Raw genomic sequence first — 19,454 nt, 5'->3', positions numbered from 1 at the left:
TCTTTCTTTTCTTTTCCCTGCATTTGTCATGGTCTATTTCTCTCATTTTCTTAGTAAACAAAAAAATCAAACGTTTGCTTCAAATTTTATCTAGTCCTAAATTTGAAACTAACCAAATAACAAAAATTACTATAGAGAAGGAAAGAATAACAAAGAAAAAAATTGAAAAAATATTAATCTTTATGAATTCCTCTAAATTACAAGGTTCTTAAAAGTTTTTTTTTGGTCAACTGCTTTGCTTTTCATTAAAGCTTTTGGACTAGAATGGAGAACAGAATAGGCTTTAAGCCCAACACACTAACAAACAAAATATAGTACAATAATTTCATAAAACACGTGTGTGGAAACTGAAGAGTAATTGCGATGTGGCAATTCTTGGTGTATTGAGAGACACGTAGGTCATCTTCACCGTCCTTCTCACCGTCGCTTGACTTCTTCGCCGCTGCAGAGAAGATTCCGGCAACGCTTTTTCACCACAGCCACCGCATCAACTCGATTCGCCTGGTTCTTGTACTCCAGTCATCTTTCACTCAACCGTGATCAAATAATCAGAGGGACCATGCTTCGCTGATGATAAACCAGAGGAAAGCTTAGATCAGATGAAAAAGGAATCTTTGCCGGACCGTAAGAACGCCGATTCTGCTGAATCCATTCCAAAAAGATCTAATAAATCCCAACAAAACTCTTCTTCTCTTAGCAAAGATGCTTTCCCTTATGCCAAACTGGCTATTCTAAAATTGGTAAAGACTGAATCTTTTTAAAGAGAAGTAAAGTTGATTCTGGAAACATAGTATCCGATTAAAGGATCAACGGAATAAAAATGAAGAACGGTGAAAGATGTAGAAAACTTTTATTAATTTCAAAAGCAAATCGAAAAAGGATTAAACTTTAAGAACACGATTCGATTTGTTTTTGAAAGATCACATCAAAACTTCGCCGAACGAAGAGAAATCCGCTAACCGGAAAACACAATCGCCAAAGCGAACAAAAGAAATCGATCTTTCGATCGAAAAGTATTTCACATCAAAACATAAGACAAATCTCTTTCTCCCTGTGAAAGATAAGGGTGTGTGAACAAGGAAAGAAAGAAAGAGAGCTCTCTCTCTCTAAAGAGGAGAGAGAGAACCTTCCGTATATTTTTTGGTGTCTTGTAACATAGGTTCTTAAAAGTCTAAATCTAGGTATAGCACTTATCTTCGTTCTAATTGTTTTTTTTATTTAAAAATAACAAATAAAAATAGAAAAATAACTGTGAAAAAATTCTTAAAAATCAAAATTTGGATCATCCGTAATACCAAAGAGTTTCAAACCGATAGATTGTTATACAAAACTAAATTATGAAATATTGAAATAATAAATAATGCCCACAAGCTCGTATTACGAGAATAGAAATTTGTTTGCAACACTGTTGTATAATTTTTTTGTTCAAATAAAATTCATAAAATTAAAATATATAGATAAGTCTTATATATTTGCGATTTTCTCTATTTATTATATTAAAATATTAATATTTATTTATTTCAATTATAAATAATAATAATTTGGAATTTAATTGTTTAATCAGAAGCAGAATAAAAATGCATTTTCATATATTAGAAAGTGTATTTTTCAAAAATGAAAAAATAGGTGTAATTTTAAAATTTTAAATAATGAATAGAGTAATTTTCAAGTTATTCCAATGATTAACACTAATAAGAAAAAAAAATTAAACCAATAATAATATAACCAAATTATTGGCAAAATAAATTACACAAAATAATTATAATTATATTAATTAAATCACATAAAATAAATATTCTATAACTAAAATATTTTTAATGCTAAATATTTAATTAATGTATAAATTCGTGTAATTAATTTAAAATAAAATATGCGCTACAAATTATGATCTAGTTCTTTATATTAAATGGAAATATGTTTGTAAACAAATAGAAAACAAGGTTGAAAAACGAGTGGTACGAAAAGTTGAATAAAGAGTTGTTAGGTCAAATCGGTTGACACAAATAATAAATAACATAGAGAGGGAAAAGTGGGGCCAGTAGGTGGATCCCTACGTTGTCATCTCTACCAAAAAGGTCGGGACAACTTCGTAAATGCCCGCCGTATAATTAAATTTTAAATATAAATTAATCATTTAATCTAAAAACATTTTTCGCTTATGCCACAGCTTGTCGGTATGCGTGCAAACTCCTTTCACTGTCTCTTACTGTTCGATGTTCACACCAGCCACTCTCTCTCTCTCTATATATAATTTCTCGAGAGAACACTTGCTTTCGTTCTTGCTTTCACTGATACACTTTTGAGTCTACTTTGCTCTTCGTCCTTTGTTTCTTTCTTTGAGGTTTTGGTCTCTCTTAGTGTGTAACTACTCACAATGATTCAACTTGGGTTTCTTCTTCTACTGAGAAAGTGTTTTTGTGTGATTGTGTTATTTTCTGGAAAGAAGCTGTAATTTTCCTAAAATCTTCGGTTAAGCTTTTTTACTTGTCTGAAAACACCTTTTTTTTTTCTCTTTTGTCTCTGCTTCTTGTTCAAACTTTGTGTTCCACTTGTCTGTGGACTTTCACTAGAAGACACGACCTTAGAATCTTCTTTGTCTGAGAAAACAAAAGAGACAAGCACTTTAACTTACGTTACGCTTAATAAACGACGGGTTTTCCGAAGAAGTTAAAGATAAAGAAAAGAAGAAACCAAAAGGAAAGTGAGACAGAGAGAGAGAAGCTCGCATCCCAGTGAGAAAGTCGAAGACTTTTATTAAATGGCGATGACTGTGGCGGTGGCGAATCGCCATGAGAGTGGTGACAATATAAATCGGCATTTGGATAGCAGCGGGAAGTATGTAAGGTACACGGCGGAGCAAGTGGAGGCACTGGAGCGCGTTTACTCAGAATGTCCTAAACCCACGTCTCTCCGCCGTCAACAGCTGATCAGAGAATGCTCCTTTTTGGCCAATATTGAACCCAAGCAGATCAAAGTCTGGTTTCAAAACCGAAGGTAACTTTATAAAAAAAAAAAAAAAAAAAAAAAACTCAAAACGATTTGTAAGTTTGGTTGGATTTCGATTTTGCATGTATTAATGGGTTTCTAGCATTCTCGCTAAAGTTGGAATCTTTTGATGATTCTGTTTCGTATATTACTTCTGTTGATATGATCATATTATGGTTTAGGTGGTTGTGGATTCGATTCTCCCTTAAAGGGTCTTTAGATTCTGTGTGCTGCTATGAATTTGTAGGGATTCTCTTCATTCCTTTAGAGAGGAAAATGTAATGTATTTGTGTAGTGATTGGGTTTTGTACGTTTCAGGTGTCGAGATAAACAGAGGAAAGAGGTGTCGAGGCTGCAGAGCGTAAACCAGAAGCTTTCAGCTATGAATAAGCTGCTGATGGAGGAGAATGATAGGCTTCAAAAACAGGTTTCTCATCTTGTCAGTGAAAACGGATACATGAAGCAGCAGCTCACCTTGACCACAGTGGTATGCACCCACACAAATCTTTGATTCGTTTGGTATTTACAAAGTTCTGATGTTAATTCTGGTGTTTGTGGGTTTTCAGGGGACTGATGCTAGCTGCGACTCGGTGGATCCAACTCCTCCTCATCATCATCCCCTTACAGATGCAAATAGTCCTGCAGGGTAATTAAAAGATGAGCTGATTAACTAGCTTCGCTCTGGGATGTAACCAACCAACTTATATTTGTTTATTTTGGCAGATTGATCGCGATTGCAGAGGAGACCTTGGCAGAGTTCCTTTCAAAGGCAACAGGAACTGCTGTTGATTGGGTCCAGATGCCTGGTATGAAGGTAAAATACGTTTTCGTTGTTACTTTATGGTGTGATATGTGTGTATTGGAGAGGTTGACCGAATCTTTTTTTTTTTTTTGTGTTCAGCCTGGTCCGGATTCGGTTGGCATTTTTGCCATTTCTCAAAAATGCAATGGCGTGGCAGCTCGAGCCTGTGGTCTTGTCAGTTTAGAACCTATGAAGGTTAAGGAGTTGCCCTATGTTCCAGGCTCAAAAATTGTAATAGTTCCAATCTTTTTTTTTTTTTTGTTCCAACTTCCAAGTTTAATTGCAGATTGTTGAGATACTCAAAGATCGGCCATCTTGGTTCCGTGACTGCCGGAGCCTTGAAGTTTTCACAATGTTCCCTTCTGGTAATTGTGGAACGATTGAACTCATATATATGCAGGTGAAACCTTGTTTCTGCGTCTCTCTCTTTTCATTTAGTTTTTTCTCCTTTTTTTTTTTTTTAAATTACAAATTTTATCAGACATATGCACCCACGACTCTGGCTCCTGCCCGTGACTTCTGGACCCTGAGATACACTACAAGCCTTGAGAACGGCAGTTTTGTGGTATGCTCCATATCTTTATGAGAAAATATATCTATCTGAATGTTTGATGATAGTGAAATGATATTCTCTGTGTGCTTTTTTAACAAGGTTTGTGAGAGGTCTCTCTCTGGTTCAGGAGCTGGTCCTAATGCTACTTCCGCTGCTCAGTTTGCGAAGGCAGAGATGCTTCCTAGTGGCTATTTAATAAGGCCTTGTGATGGTGGTTGTTCCATAATTCACATCGTCGATCACATTAATTTTGAGGTACGGAAGATAATAGCTAAATCATTATCCCTTTGTACACATTCCTCAACATCCAATTAAAAGAATTGATTCTAATTCATTGGTTCTTGCAGGGTTGGAGTGTACCAGACGTGCTGCGGCCCCTTTATGAATCTTCAAAAGTAGTTGCACAGAGAATGACAATTGCTGTAAGTGTAGATATGACTCAAGCTCCCTTAAGAAGAGTGTCCTTGTTCTGTCAAATAACTATTTGTTTTTATTTGTTTTTATAAACTTTCGTGTTTTAGGCGTTGAGATATGTGAGGCAAGTAGCGCATGAGACAAATGGAGAAGTGGTATACGGATTAGGTAGACAGCCTGCGGTTTTGAGAACTTTTAGCCAAAGACTAAGCAGGTTTTGGATTTTACAAGCACTTACCATTTTTTGCAAATGATCTTCTTTTTTTAGCTCTTTTGATTTTAATTGTTTTTATGTTTTCACTTACAGAGGTTTCAATGATGCGGTTAATGGGTTTAATGACGATGGGTGGTCCATAATGCATTGTAATGGAGCAGAAGACATAACTGTTGCTGTTAACTCTACGAAGCACTTGAATAGTTTTTCTGATCCACTCTCTTTTCTAGGAGGTGTGCTCTGCGCCAAGGCTTCAATGCTTCTTCATGTAAGTTCTTATACTGTTTTTCTTCTCAAACATCTCTGTTGCAGCTTTGGGAATTTTTTTTCTGAATACTTTTACTTTGTTCTCTGCCTCTTTTGGTGTACATTGCATAGAATGTTTGTCCTGCGGTTCTCATTCGATTTCTAAGGGAGCATCGGTCTGAGTGGGCTGATTTCAATGTTGATGCTTATTCTGCTGCCACGCTGAAAGCTGGTGCCTTTGCTTATTCCAGAATGAGGCCTACAACGTTCACCGGTAGCCAAATCATAATGCCATTAGGGAATACAATCGAAAAGGAAGAGGTGGGCTCTCTCATTTGCTTTGAGATTGAGATGGTGATATCTATATCAGTATCATCCTTAATGTTATTTTGGTTTTAATGCTTCAGATGCTAGAAGTTGTTAGATTAGAAGGGCATTCTCTAGTCCCAGAAGACTCATTTTTGACTAGGGATGTACATCTTCTACAGGTATTCTTCCTAAAACCATATGTTTTGAGTTTTAGCAAACACCACAATTGCCTCTTTAGTCATTAGTAGCTAAATGATTTAATGATGCACTGGCAGATTTGTACTGGGATTGATGAGGATGCTGTTGGAGCTTGTTCAGAGCTTGTATTTGCTCCAGTCAATGAGATGTTTCCTGATGATGCTCCCCTTGTTCCTTCTGGTTTCCGTGTCATACCTGTAGATGCTAAAACAGTAGTATATTACTGCTTACTTTTCTATCACTGGTTTGTTGATGTTCATAATGGTTTATTTTCTCTCAGAGACATTTTCTGCCTTGATGTACAGGGAGATGCTCAGGACTTGCTTACTGCTAACCACCAGACATTAGACTTAACTTCAAGCCAAGATGTGGGTTCAACACCAGAGACTGGTTCTAACCTGAGCACACGGTGCATACTCACGATTGCTTTTCAGTTCCCCTTTGAGAATAACTTGCAAGACAACGTTGCCAACATGGCTTGTCAGTATGTGCGGAGCGTGATTTCCTCGGTTCAACGGGTTGCAGTGGCGCTCTCACCGTCGGTGTTAATCCCGATTCCTGGTTCCAAGTTGTCTCCGGGGTCCCCTGAAGCTGTTTCTCTTGCAATATGGATCTGCCAAAGTTACAAGTGAGTATCCTCTTTTGTTTAATAGCGCTCTCATCTTGCATGGGCTTTAGTGACTTTAAAAGATTTAAAAGATTGTTATGTGCCTTCTTTTTACTTGGGGCTTGTTCACGCCAAACACAGACAACACTTTGGCTCTGATTTGCTGAGGACAGACTCACTTGGAGGTGATGCGTTATTAAGACAACTATGGGATCACCAAGATGCTATATTGTGTTGCTCTTTGAAGGTAATTAATGGTTAAACCATTTTGGTTGTAGAGTATCGGGTTAGAGTCCTGGGGCCTGTTAATCTTTTACCAACCGCTTGTGTTACACAACGATCATTGTGTGTTATACACGAGTTCGAGAGAAAGAATAAGATAGATGTTACAGGCTTACTTCAGATAGTTCCGAAAATGATGTAACTTATCTAAAATACTTTTTATTATTGAAATTCTTGTGTTGATGTTACATCAACTGATTGATCTTTATATAGAGATCGAATCATTAGGCTAAGAGACACACCTCTTAACATGAAGAGTTACAACTCTTTGTGTAATAACATAAATAACTAACTTATGTAAATGTATCAAGGAGAGATTAGATTATAGTTTAACACTCCTCATTAATCATATCTCGACTTGACTCCAAGCTGCTTCCTTAAATCTTCAAACCTTGAACCGCCCAATGCCTTTGTGAGAATGTCTGCGAGTTGATCATCCCCTTTGCAATACTTCAGTTCAATGATTCCTTTATGCTCAGCTTCCCTCACGAAATGGTACTTGATCTCTATGTGCTTTGTCCTTCTGTGTTGCACGGGATTCTTCCCAATTGCTATTGCTGATTTGTTGTCACATAAGATCGGAATGCCTCCTTCAAACTTCTGACCAAAGTCTTCAAATAGTCTTTGTAACCACACTGCTTGATTTGCTGCTGCACACACGGCTATGTACTCCGCTTCAGCTGTTGATTGCGCCACTGTTTGTTGCTTGCTTGACTGCCAACAGAACATGGCTGATCCAAGAGTAAACACATAACCTGAAGTGCTTTTCTTGTCTTCCTTAGAACCAACCCAATCGTTGTCCGTGTAGCCTACAAGTCTTGGTTCTTTCACGCTTGTGAAGTACACTCCAAAGTTTGATGTTCCTTTGACATATCTTAACACCTTTTTGGCTTCTCGGTAGTGTTTCATGCGAGGTGATGACTTGTATCTTGAGAGATAGGCACTTGCATACATCACATCAGGTCTTGATGCACACAAGTACAAAAGCCCTCCAACGATGCTTCTATACTTAGTCGGATCTCCATACTCCTTGTCATCTTCAACTCCTTTTTCTTGTGGTGTAAGTGGGTTGCTTACACTCTTGCTGTCTCGCATCCCAATCCCAAACTTGTCTACAAGTTTGTTTGCATACTTTTCTTGTGAAAGAAATATGCCTCAATTGTCTTGAATTACTTCCATTCCAAGAAAGTAGTTCAACAATCCAAGATCCACCATCTCGAATTCTTTCTTCATGTTCTCCTTGAATGTGTTGATGCTCTGAATGTTGCTTCCTGTGATGATTATATCATCCACATATAGACTCACGATCAGCACATCTCCTCCTTGCTTCATGATGTATAAAGCCGCATCATTCATACTTCTCTTAAAACCGTTTTGAAGAAAGTATGAATTTATTCTTCCATACCATGCCTTTGGGGCTTGCTTTAAACCATATAAAGCTTTGTGTAGCCTTAACACCTTGTGTTCCTTCCCGTGTGTCACATACCCAGGTGGTTGTGTGACATACACTTCTTCCTTGAGGTCGCCATTGAGAAAGGCTGACTTCACATCCATCTGGTACAATCGCCACTTCATCTGAGCCGCATAGGCAAGTATGGCTCGTATTGTATCATGTCTTGAGACAGGAGCAAGCGTCTCAAGGTAGTCAACACCATACTCTTGAGAGAACCCTCTTGCAACTAGCCGCGCCTTGTGCTTGATGTGATTCCCGTTTGCATCGGTCTTGATCTTGTAGATCCACTTCACATTTATCACATTCTTCTTATTTGGCTTGTCCACTAGTTCCCACGTCTTGTTCTTCTCAATCATGGCTATCTCCTCTTTCATCGCTTCTCTCCATTCCTTGGTACCACACGCTTCATCATAAGTGTATGGTTCTTCATTTGCATGAAGACAAGCTTCTATAGCTTGAGCCGCTTCATCAAGCTCTACTCTCGGTGCCCTTTCCATGATATCAACCATGGACCTGAACTTCCTTGGTGCCTCAGAAGCTTCTTCATCTCCACTACTAGTATCATGATCATCATTTTGAAAGAGAACATGACTGAAAATACCTCCAAATTGTTCCTCAGGGCTGGATGTAACTTCGGTTTGTTCCTCAGACGAGTGAGAGTCTTTTCTAGACAACTTCAATGTCTTCCTTACTTCTTCTTGCCTTTTCCAATCCCACTTCTTGCTTTCTTCAAACTCGACATCTCTTGATACTTCAATCTTCTCTTTCTCCAAGATGAGAACTCTATAGCCTTTGGATTGGTTACTATATCCAACAAAGACTCCACGCTTTGCCTTGACGTCTAACTTCCTCCTTTTTTGATCTGGGACATGTATGTAGCATATGCTACCAAACATTCTCATGTGTGACACATCTGGCTTGTGTCCACACCACTTCTCTATAGGAGTGACATCTTCCTCTATCGCCTTTGATGGAAGACGGGTTTGAAGGTATGAGGCAGTGTATACCGCTTCTGCCCATAACTTGAGCGGTAAGTCTTGCTCTGCCAATATCGATCTAGCCATCTCCACCAAGGTCCTATTCATGCGCTCCGCTGCACCATTTTGTTGTGGTGAATAAGGCAATGTGACTTGCTTATTGATTCCTTCTTCTTCACAGAACCGGTTGAATTCTCATGAAGTGAACTCACCACCTCCATCTGATCTCAGTGTCTTGATGGTACAATCTGATTGCTTCTCCACCATTGTTTTGAACTTCTTGAACATTGAGAATGTCTCTGATTTTTGCTTCATGAAGTATACCCAACACATGTGACTATGATCATCCAAGAATAGCAAAAAGTATCGGTTTCCATCAACGGATTGATGCTTCATCGGCCGATGCCCACATACATCAGTATGTACAATCTCAAGCTTTTCTCTTGTCTTAGTTTGAGATTCCTTTGGGAAGCTTTTGCGTGATTGCTTTCCAAGTCTATACGCTTCACATGCTTCCTTCTTGACTATAAACTTTGGTAACCCCTTTACCAAGTCTTTGTCTTGCATTTGTTGCAACCTTTTGTCGCCTACATGACTAAGTCTCTTGTGCCATGTCTCCATCTTTCCTTGCTCACTAGCGCTCATGGCTTCTTCTACCTGAGCCGAACTCATCCTGATTCGATAGCTTTTATGAGTCATTGGGATATCCATTATCCTCTTTCCTTTTGCATCATCTATGATGCATCTCTTCTCTTGGAAACTCACCCGGTATCCGCTTGAAACAATTTGTGGAACACTTAACAAATTTTTCGCCAAACCCGGAACCAAGAACACATTTCTGATGGTCCTCTTGCCACCTTTAGTCATGACGGTAATGTCACCTTTACCGGCTGTCATGACCGTGCTTCCATTTCCAATCTTTATTGGAACCTTGATGCTCCTATCAAGCCGTGAGAAGTAATTCTCCTCCTTTGTCATATGATTAGTTGCTCCACTGTCTACTAACCAAACATCTTCCATCATTGTTGTTGCTGCTTCGCTCGCACTGAACAACATGTGATCTTCATTCGGGTCTTCTTCGAGACTCACATGTGCCTTCTTTTTCTTCTTTGAGTAGCACTGATTTGCAAAGTGGCCTAACTTGCCACAATTCTAACACTCCTTGTTACTTCGATGATCCTTCTTTGGATCATCCTTCTTCTGTTTCTTCAGACACTCGCTCTCGGTATGATTGTTCTTCTTGCAGTAACCACACTACTTCTTGCTTCCTCGGCGCTTTGAGTTGTCTGATGTAACACCAGAAATTCCGTGCTTAACACGAGCATTGAATGCTCCTTCATTGGTGCTTTCTTCTCTTGCAGCCAGCCTTGCTTCATGAGCCTTCAAAATCCCGATCAACTATGTCATCTTTGTTGAAGTCAAATCGCTTGTTTGCTCCAACACACTGACTATGCTATCGAACTTGGCTGGGAGAGAGATGAGTATCTTTTGTATGAGTTGAACATCCGACTTCTGTTCACCATGATAAGTTAATTGATTTGCCAATTCAACTATCTTATCCGTGAAGACCTTGATGTCTTCATTCTCGTACTCCCTTCGCAACGTTTGAAGCTTAATCAAACGAACTTGAGAAGAGCCTTCATACTCTTCCTTCAATGCATCCCACGCCTCTTTGGATGTTGATGCTGCTGCAATCCGTGAGAAGATATGATCCGATACAACAGTTTGCAAGATTTGCAACGCCAATGTATCGTTCATCATCGCTTCTTCTCTAAGCGATCTTGCCCTTGCTGTTTCAGGGGTTTCTTCCACTAGTGCTGGTGGGGATGCTACGCCTTCTTCAACCACATACCATAACTTTCTGGTTTTGAGAATGGTTGTCATCTTGATGCTCCAGAAGTCGTACTTCTCTCCATCAAATATGGGGATTACTTGATTCTTCAACGTTTCGTGTGCTTCCGAAATCGTATGACAAGATCCTCTAGCCTTCTTTTCACCACGCCAAGTGTTTCTCTTACTAGTGCTTTCTTCTTCGTCCTCTCAATCGAAGAGCTCTGATACCATGTTAATCTTTTACCAACCGCTTGTGTTACACAACGATCATTGTGTGTTACACACGAGTTCGAGAGAAAGAATAAGATAGATGTTACATGCTTACTTCAGATAGTTCCGAGAATGATGTAACTTATCTAAAATACTTTTTATTATTGAGATTCTTGTGTTGATGTTACATCAAATGATTGATCTTTATATAGAGATCGAATCATTAGGCTAAGAGACACACCTCTTAACATGAAGAAGAGTTACAACTCTTTGTGTAATAACATAAATAACTAACTTATGTAAATGTATCAAGGAGAGATTAGATTATAGTTTAACAGGTCCTGAACATAGCCAAGTGAAACATTGGCCTATAGTCCCAAGATTTTTGAAGAATATTACATAGAAATAAACCCCCAAATTTGTAAAAAAAAAAAAAATTTATTAAAACTTTCACTAAATCGCATACATCCCCGGAATCTAAGGACCGGCAATGGTTTAGACATTTTTACCAGAATTCAGTTTGGTTTAAAATCGTCTAACCTCTGGGTTTAATGGCATTGCAGCCACAACCAGTGTTCATGTTTGCGAACCAGGCAGGTCTAGACATGTTAGAGACAACGCTCGTTGCGTTACAAGGCATCACATTGGAGAAGATCTTTGACGAGTCAGGTCGTAAAGCCCTCTGCCCAGATTTTGCCAAGCTAATGCAACAGGTAAAAAAAAATACGTCATTTAGCTGTTTGTTTGTTTGTTATTGACCTGATATAAAAAACATGTCTGTTATCACTGTTGCAGGGATTTGCTTGCTTACCATCTGGAATGTGCGTGTCGACAATGGGGAGACATGTTTCGTACGAGCAAGCTGTTTCATGGAAAGTGTTCTCTGACTGTGAAGACAATAACAACAATAGAATTCATTGTCTTGCTTTCTTGTTTGCGAACTGGTCGTTCCTCTGATCTCTGATCCTCTTGTTGTCTTTAAGGGGGTATCCTTTACTCATTTTTTATTGATTTAGGTGCTTTATTTTGTAATTTATTTGTTCTTATTTAGTAGCTTTCGGAAATATTTCCCGCCTTACACTTCTCACATCTATTAGAGAGTACATAGTAATTAAACATCATGTTATTCCTCTAACTGAAACAGAGTAGCTTATAATTTAGAAGTATACAATTCTCTAGCTTATATACGCGTATGTATTATGAGCATGTAATTACTAATATGCTATTCTCTATATACACGACACGGTGCATACTCACGATTGCTTTTCAGTTCCCCTTTGGTAAGCCTCTTACCACTGGACTTTAATAATCTATCTATCTACCTATACTATTATTTGAGAAGTGAATTTGCTGATTTGTCATGTTTTCTATATTTTTAGGCAATTTTTCTTATTTTTAATGTTTTATAAGTTTTAGCTAAGTCACTGATTTATTATTAGTTTTTATCTCAATCACTAATTTATTAATTTAAAAAATATCCGTAATGAATTTTATATATAATTAAAAACGAATTTTGATTTAATAATATTAAATTTATATGTTATATTAAATGTTTAGTTAATTTTTTAATTTGTCATATTTTATTAGATTTTAAGTTTCTATATAGGTAATTGATTTATTATTATTTTTTAACCGAGTATTTATTAATTTTCACAAAGCCTGTAATGAATTTATAATGAAACGCGAATTTTATTTTAATAATATTAAATTTATATTTTATATTAAATAATTAATTATAAACTAATATAATAAAATTGTGAAAATATATTTTAAAAATTAAGAGAATTCTTATATATATTATGTTGCTATTTGAAAACACTATTTTTATTATAAAGTTAAAAATTAAGATATAAAAAAATTTATAATTAAATATTAGTCAACCAACAATATTCATATAAAGATATTTTCTAACTATTTTTAATATATGAGTATTTTAAAACCTTTTAACACAATAATAAATATATACTTTGATGAACATTTTTTTGACATATATTAATAATTTGATGTTTGATTTAACTATTTGAAATCATAAATAATAACTTAACCTGTGACTGAGTTTAAAACAAATTTTCTTTTAATTGCTTTTACTTAAAACTAGTTTAATCTGTGAAACACTATGACTTCAGTTGGTGACCACTAGAAGAATAGAAAAAATGAACAAAATGAAAAATAAAATTTCATTCGAGGAATTGAAAAAATAAAATAAAATATGAATTTTGTTCAATTTATTCCTTATCAAAATTGCATAGGAAAATTTTTCCTTATAAATTCATTCCTCCATAGGGAATTTAGAGGAAAAAAAATGAAATCCACCATTCCTCGAGTGTAACCTTTCAATAACTGTTGTGATAATCTTTTAACCACCTCGTGCTCTAACTTTCTTATCCAGTGATCTTAGCAGTGATGAAAGACCCACACTTGGACATGGAATACCCCTGACTTATCTCATTTGATTCTCCAAAAGCTCTCAACCGATCAGGTTACACTGGGTAGACTCAACTCCACCTAACCTGAACCTAATCTTGACTGAAATTCTTCTTGTTATGGGCACTAGATCAGGGAAACGAGACTTACGCTCAGGACTTCTTACTCCTTTTACCAATCTTGCTGATCCTGAGTGGCTAGCTCATCTTTAGCTAGTTCCCACCTTGCGCCGAAGCCTTTATTTTTACCCTCATGCATTTTGTTTTTCAGTGTCATATGTGCAGATATGTGCAAAAGGGTCGGATAGGAAAGGATCGACGCAGCTTCTTACTCGTTAATGCCATACACTCAGAGAAGAGAGAACAAGCAAGAAGATAACAGTCGATGAGACCATGCTCTAACAAGAGAACAGTCTATGAGTGCATGTTCTAACCAGAGGCATGAAGAGAACAGTCGATGAGACCATGCTCTAACAAGAGAACAGTCTATGAGTGCATTTTCTAACCAGAGGAACAATGGTGATGTAAGACCCGATCCCGGCCGACTAGGCCGCGGTCGATGCCTCACGTCGCTCAGTCCCTACCCGGACCGAACCTCTAAAAATTTTGCCCTTTATTTAAAATATCGCCCATTGGCGAGGGCTAACTCAGATCCTAGCTCAAGACTACCTTAGTCATTCCCTAGCTAGATCCTTTCAACTTATGCACAGCGGAATAGTATCTACTTAACCATTGGTCTAAAACCAATCTAACACTTGTCTGGTCAGATCACCTCAGCTACTGGTCAGTAAACACAACTGCCAGCTAGCTCCAAGGTCAATCCTGAACCTAGACCAAGTCATACAATCAGAGGTTCCGTTTCCCTAAGCCATTCTATCTAGATCTATGCAACATTGACAGATCATACCTTTGCCACATTCCCGGAGCTTGTTAGCTCATTGTCCCAGCTGACTTAGCTGTCTTAGCTAGCTCACCCAGCTAGTTGAGCTGAACCACTTCACTTGAGGTTTGCTGCTCCGTTCCAGCTGATCCATCTGCGAGGTAGCTTTGCCCAGCTCCCCTTCCACTCGTCCAACTCCCTTATACCTGCATAAACTCTTCCCTTGGGTACTTAGTCATTCAGCCAACCATCCCCACAAACATAAGTAACCCTTGAGAAGTCTTCAAACAGCTAAGGACATGCATCTGGCCCTTACCGGCTCATGCACTGTCCCACATCCTTTTTGCCTTATCAACTTATGATACCAAGTCCAGCTCATGGACTAACAATGCCCATCAGATCCTGAGTCAATCAACCAACCACCCCACATGACTCAGAACTGATGAGTCTTCATACTTCCTAATCAGTCATGGAACCATGTCCCACTGAACCTGATCAGTGTTGCTCTTACCACCGGTGCATCCTTTGATCAATCAGATCAGACACCTTGATCCATCATCCAAGGATCAGGTCGTCCATCCTTGCGCATGATCAGATCACACACGGCCTTCCTTGAATAATAACACCAAGCTCAGTACTTATGGTCCACGCCACCAAGTACAAGCTAGACTCTTCCTTATGGCTCATAGCCAATGTTTTGCACATAGCTTACCAACCCAAGGTTGATAACTAACATTCTTTATGATCAATAATCATAAGTGACAAACATTTCACAATACACAAGCATATGATCCGACAACCTAACACAAGGATCTATCACTGCATGGCTGGTTCCATAACTAACCATCATTTTCTCATTAAACCCAAATCTGGCCGATTTCAAATGTGATCCAAAAACTAAATAAAATTCATGTAAATTCATGATAATTCCCAACTAAGAGAATGCCATAATCAGAATTTGCAGAACCGGCCTCGATCCTAGAGATCTCGGCCACGAACAGCCAAATCAGCCAAACTGACCATCTCTAAATCAATTCGATAAAACCCAATAAAAATCATGATAATTCATGATAAATCCCAACTAAGAGATTCCCATAATCAGATTCCAAAGAATCAAACCAGACCATATAGATCTTGATCAAGAACAGCCCAGCCAAGGCCATGGGCACCATTCCTGAACCGGCCAAAGCCATGGTTCAATGTCATCAAGTCTGATCCAACAGACTACACCATAATCATTCATAATATATATATTCCTCAAGGACGTGCCATAATTGGCCATGATCAATTCCACAGTCAACAGAATTGTAATTCAAAAGGTAATCATAAAACCGGTTACCTTATACATGATCTGATTAGATCATGTGCCATTCCTTATTATGTTCGGCCATGCTCCTCCAGTGCACACCTCTATCAATCCTTATCATATACTTCCAGTATTGATAAGTTCCATTCATGGGTCGCACCCATCCTCCCTTCCATGGAACTCCCATGAAACCACTTTCTACACTGCATCTACCTTCAAGGCTGTCTTGGCCTGTAAGAGTGGAGTCTGGCCTTCTCCCTTCTCTCCTGGTTATATGCGTGTGTTCCCAAGACACAGAGGAATCCCAGGATGTGATCATCCATGATCAAACATCATCACAGGGTCGTCCATCACTTCCCCCTTCAGTGCCCATGAAACTGCCTTTCTACACACATCTGCCCTTAAGGCTGTCTTGGCCTTTGGGAATGAGTTCCGGTCATCTACCTTCTTTCCTCACCATTTGCGTGTGTTCTCAGGCCCTGGAGGATGCTTTGGGTGATAACATCACGGATCAAAGCCACCAGAAAGTCGTTCATAACTTCCCCCCTTGATCTCTCCCAAAACTGCCTCTTTATGGCCTTCACACAACCATGGGTCTTGGATTGGGAATCCGACCAACTCTCTATCTTTTCTGGATTCTTTGTGTTTCAGGGTGTAGAAGTAAGCCCTGGTGTGCCTGCAAAGGCACGGACTTGCCTGCCTTTTATAGAAGAAGGGGTGGTTACTTTTTAACCATTGCATCCCTTCGGTTTCAATCCTGGCCATTGATTTAATCAATGGTCCAGATCACACCCTTTCGCCTCTGTCAGTTACCAGACGTCCTGGAACTGTCAAACCACTCCTGTACATGTCCAAAGCAAGCCCACATGGATTGCCCATGTTCCTGGCTCAATCCCAAGAGCCCACCAGCCCATCGGCACACACGGGTCACCCATATGGCCCGGCCACTGTCCAGACCCGGCCCAACTGCCCATGAATTGAACACTCAGTCCAGCTGAGTTGAGCTGACCCCCAGCTGTCCCAGTTGAGTGAGCTAAACCATCCAGCTCAGGGAGCTGACCTACACTTCAGTGAGCTACATAGAGTTGCACTACACTTCACCTAGCTGGTCGAGCTTGCTTACTGCATCGCCCAGCTGTTATACACTGTGTCCAGCTTGCTTCCTTTATCTTCTTCAATCCTTCTAAGTCCCTTGGTCAATTTCCAGACCTAGACTTAGTTTTCCCATGATCCATTCTAATCACTCACTTCATCGAGCTTCACCTGGATCTTGTCCAGCTACCAGCTCGCTTGTCCGGCTCCTTTGAGCTTGTCTCCTTCTTGGATTAGCTATGCCTTAGCTTCCTGATGCCCTTAACCTTACTTCCAGGCAATGACACGCTTGGCTTTGGGCCATATGACCATACTGGTGCATTTCCACGCACCGCAGTCCGTCCGGACGATCCTATCCAGAATCGGGGACATGACAAGTCTCCCCCATACGAAGGATTCGTCCTCGAATCCAGTGGTGTTAACCTCTTGTCTCATGACAAAGGTTCCATACGAACTCCTTTGTACCCGGAACATGGAGCATGCTCGATTGGTTCTTTCTAACCAATTCGTTGCATCTCCCACCTTGTTCCTTCTCACTGACCACGTCCTGGTCATCATATACACAACAAGTCTCCCCCACTTGATAGATATTTAACCCAAAATCTTATCAAGTGGTCCATCAAGCACCCATACAAAGACATGACTTGTGTCACTGACCCAACTCTCCAGGTTGCGGTCCTAGTAGACACCAAGTCTCTTACTCTCTGACCCTAGTCCATGACTAGATCATCTTCAGTCCCTAAGAACTTACTGCATACCCGAGTCTTAGTAGATTTACCCAATCTCCAAGCCACTCAATGTATCAGTCAAGTCTTAATGAACTCGTTCCAATCTTTAGGCCGCTTGTTGTACCACAAGTCCTAACAGATTGTTTTGTTTCCTTATGTCCTTACAGACACCAAGGGTTCATGATCCCAGCCTAATCGTACTGGATCATCCCTTAACCGACCACAGCCTTTTCCAGCTTGCCATATTGCGATCTTAGTCCCTACTAGACTAAACCGCCTTAACTTTACTTCTGTCCATCACTGGACTTTGTCATATTTCGATCCTGGTCCATTTAGGACGTGATCATATTCCGGTCCTGGTCCACTCAAGGACTCGACCGTGCATTCCGACCATAGGTCCATCTCCGAGTAGGTCGTGTCCTGATCCTCGTCCCTTACCGGACTTGATCATATTACGGTTCTGGTCCACTCAGGGACTCAACCGTCTCAATCAATACACAGCCTGAAGCTACCATCTTTCTGTTTCACAAAAAGAACTGGTGCTCCCCAAGGCAATACACTAGGGCGTATGAACCCCTTCTCAAGCAACTCCTCAAGTTGCTTCTTCAGCTCTGCCATCTGAGCTGGTGCCATTCTATATGGACTTTTAGATAATGGGGCCGTTCCAGGTTCCAATTCAATGATGAATGGGTCAGCCCTATCAGGGGGAATGCCCTGTAGTGCCCCAAACACATCCTGAAATTCCCGAACCAACGGTATACCCTCTGGGTCACAGGCCCCTACAACCTCATCAGTGTAAATGGTAGCCAAAAAGGCCTCACAACCATTTCCAAGCATCCGTTCTACTTGGACTGCTGAAACCACCAAACTACAAGAGGTTGGCTTGATTTCTTGGTACTTAATCGGGGTCCAAACTCGTTCTCAAGTTGCACCCTTCCCCGGTGACAATCTAGAGTTTCCCGATACTTTCCCAACCAGTCCATGCCCAAGATCACTTCATGATGCTTGAGGGGGACCACAATCAGATCTATAGGCATCGGCCTATCCAAGATCACCACATGGATGTCCTTAACCAGACCGAGTGAGATCCTTGCCCTCCGGCCGCACTCACTCGTTCAGGACCATCCCATGTTCCATTCCGGAACAAACCTTTTCCAATCATACTTGGACTCACAAAACTATGTGCAGCTCCAGTATCAAATAATGTGTTTCCACACCACCGATCATTAAGTACTTAGATGAGTAGGATCTCGGTTTGATCACACATTTGAAAAATGTCCCATACCATTTTCCAAAGTATCACACATCTGTGAACGTCCCATACCATTCACAAAAGTTTTTATAGTATACCTCAATCCTCATCATACTAAGATACTTAACATCGTGTTTCCAATTCCTCTTGGAATTGATCCATTCCATTCACTCAATCTTAAGGAATCCTACCTTGACTTACACTGAGTCCAAGCTGATCCATCTGATCACAAGCCTACTCATGTACTAGCCATGTAGCGTCTCCCTTAGACTAACATGAACATTGCATATGCTCACTTGTTTTGAACGGCCACCAAGGAATAACATTTACAGTGCTGCACGTTTCTTTCAACCTAAGCCACTCTCTGGTCCATGTTACTTCCCTTGTCCAGGTCGTCCATACAAAGATCTTGCATTGCGTCCATCATCCAATCCGTCTATTATTCCCAATAACTAGATAAACTAACATTTATGTTTTCAGGGTCTTGCCGTGGAAGAGTGTATCTTGGCTAAGCCGGCTCATCTTGGAACTTCCCCGTTCACAAGCATGAAACCCAAACTTACCTCAACTCTCACTTGGCTCACCACAACTAAGGTTCCAAGTCATCTCAGTTTTCAGAAATAATTTCGGTTTGGAACTCAACATCTTTGAGCACTGTCCGTAACAGGATCAAGCATGCTCTGATACCAA

General features: G+C 39.7%; 1 protein-coding gene across 5 annotated transcripts; it reads left to right on the top strand.

Annotated features, from left to right (window-relative positions):
* The first annotated feature begins 2,247 nt into the window (after positions 1 to 2,247).
* LOC106380559 (homeobox-leucine zipper protein REVOLUTA-like) lies at positions 2,248 to 12,215 on the top strand. Of its 5 annotated transcripts, none has more exons than XM_022707460.2 (18): positions 2,253 to 2,994; positions 3,304 to 3,472; positions 3,552 to 3,631; positions 3,709 to 3,799; positions 3,887 to 3,982; positions 4,074 to 4,187; positions 4,269 to 4,352; positions 4,440 to 4,595; positions 4,688 to 4,762; positions 4,862 to 4,968; positions 5,062 to 5,236; positions 5,347 to 5,535; positions 5,622 to 5,702; positions 5,799 to 5,933; positions 6,027 to 6,349; positions 6,470 to 6,575; positions 11,647 to 11,796; positions 11,879 to 12,215. In XM_022707460.2, exons 1-18 carry the CDS (start codon positions 2,759 to 2,761, stop codon positions 12,038 to 12,040), a joined length of 2,529 nt encoding a protein of 842 aa, XP_022563181.2. In that variant the 5' UTR covers positions 2,253 to 2,758; the 3' UTR covers positions 12,041 to 12,215. The 5 variants fall into 5 exon arrangements, 4 of the variants coding, with proteins under 4 accessions (XP_048607646.1, XP_022563181.2, XP_048607645.1 ...); XM_013820336.3 differs by having other exon boundaries at positions 2,256 to 2,994; positions 5,799 to 5,936; XR_007321010.1 differs by lacking the exon at positions 11,879 to 12,215 and having other exon boundaries at positions 2,248 to 2,994; positions 5,799 to 5,936; positions 6,421 to 6,575; positions 11,647 to 11,795.
* Positions 12,216 to 19,454: the final 7,239 nt, after the last annotated feature.

Source organism: Brassica napus, chromosome C3, assembly GCF_020379485.1.
Source record: "Brassica napus cultivar Da-Ae chromosome C3, Da-Ae, whole genome shotgun sequence".
Lineage (NCBI taxonomy): Eukaryota > Viridiplantae > Streptophyta > Magnoliopsida > Brassicales > Brassicaceae > Brassica > Brassica napus.
The sequence above is the reverse complement of the archived record's forward strand: the minus strand, read 5'-3'. Positions and strand labels throughout refer to the sequence as shown.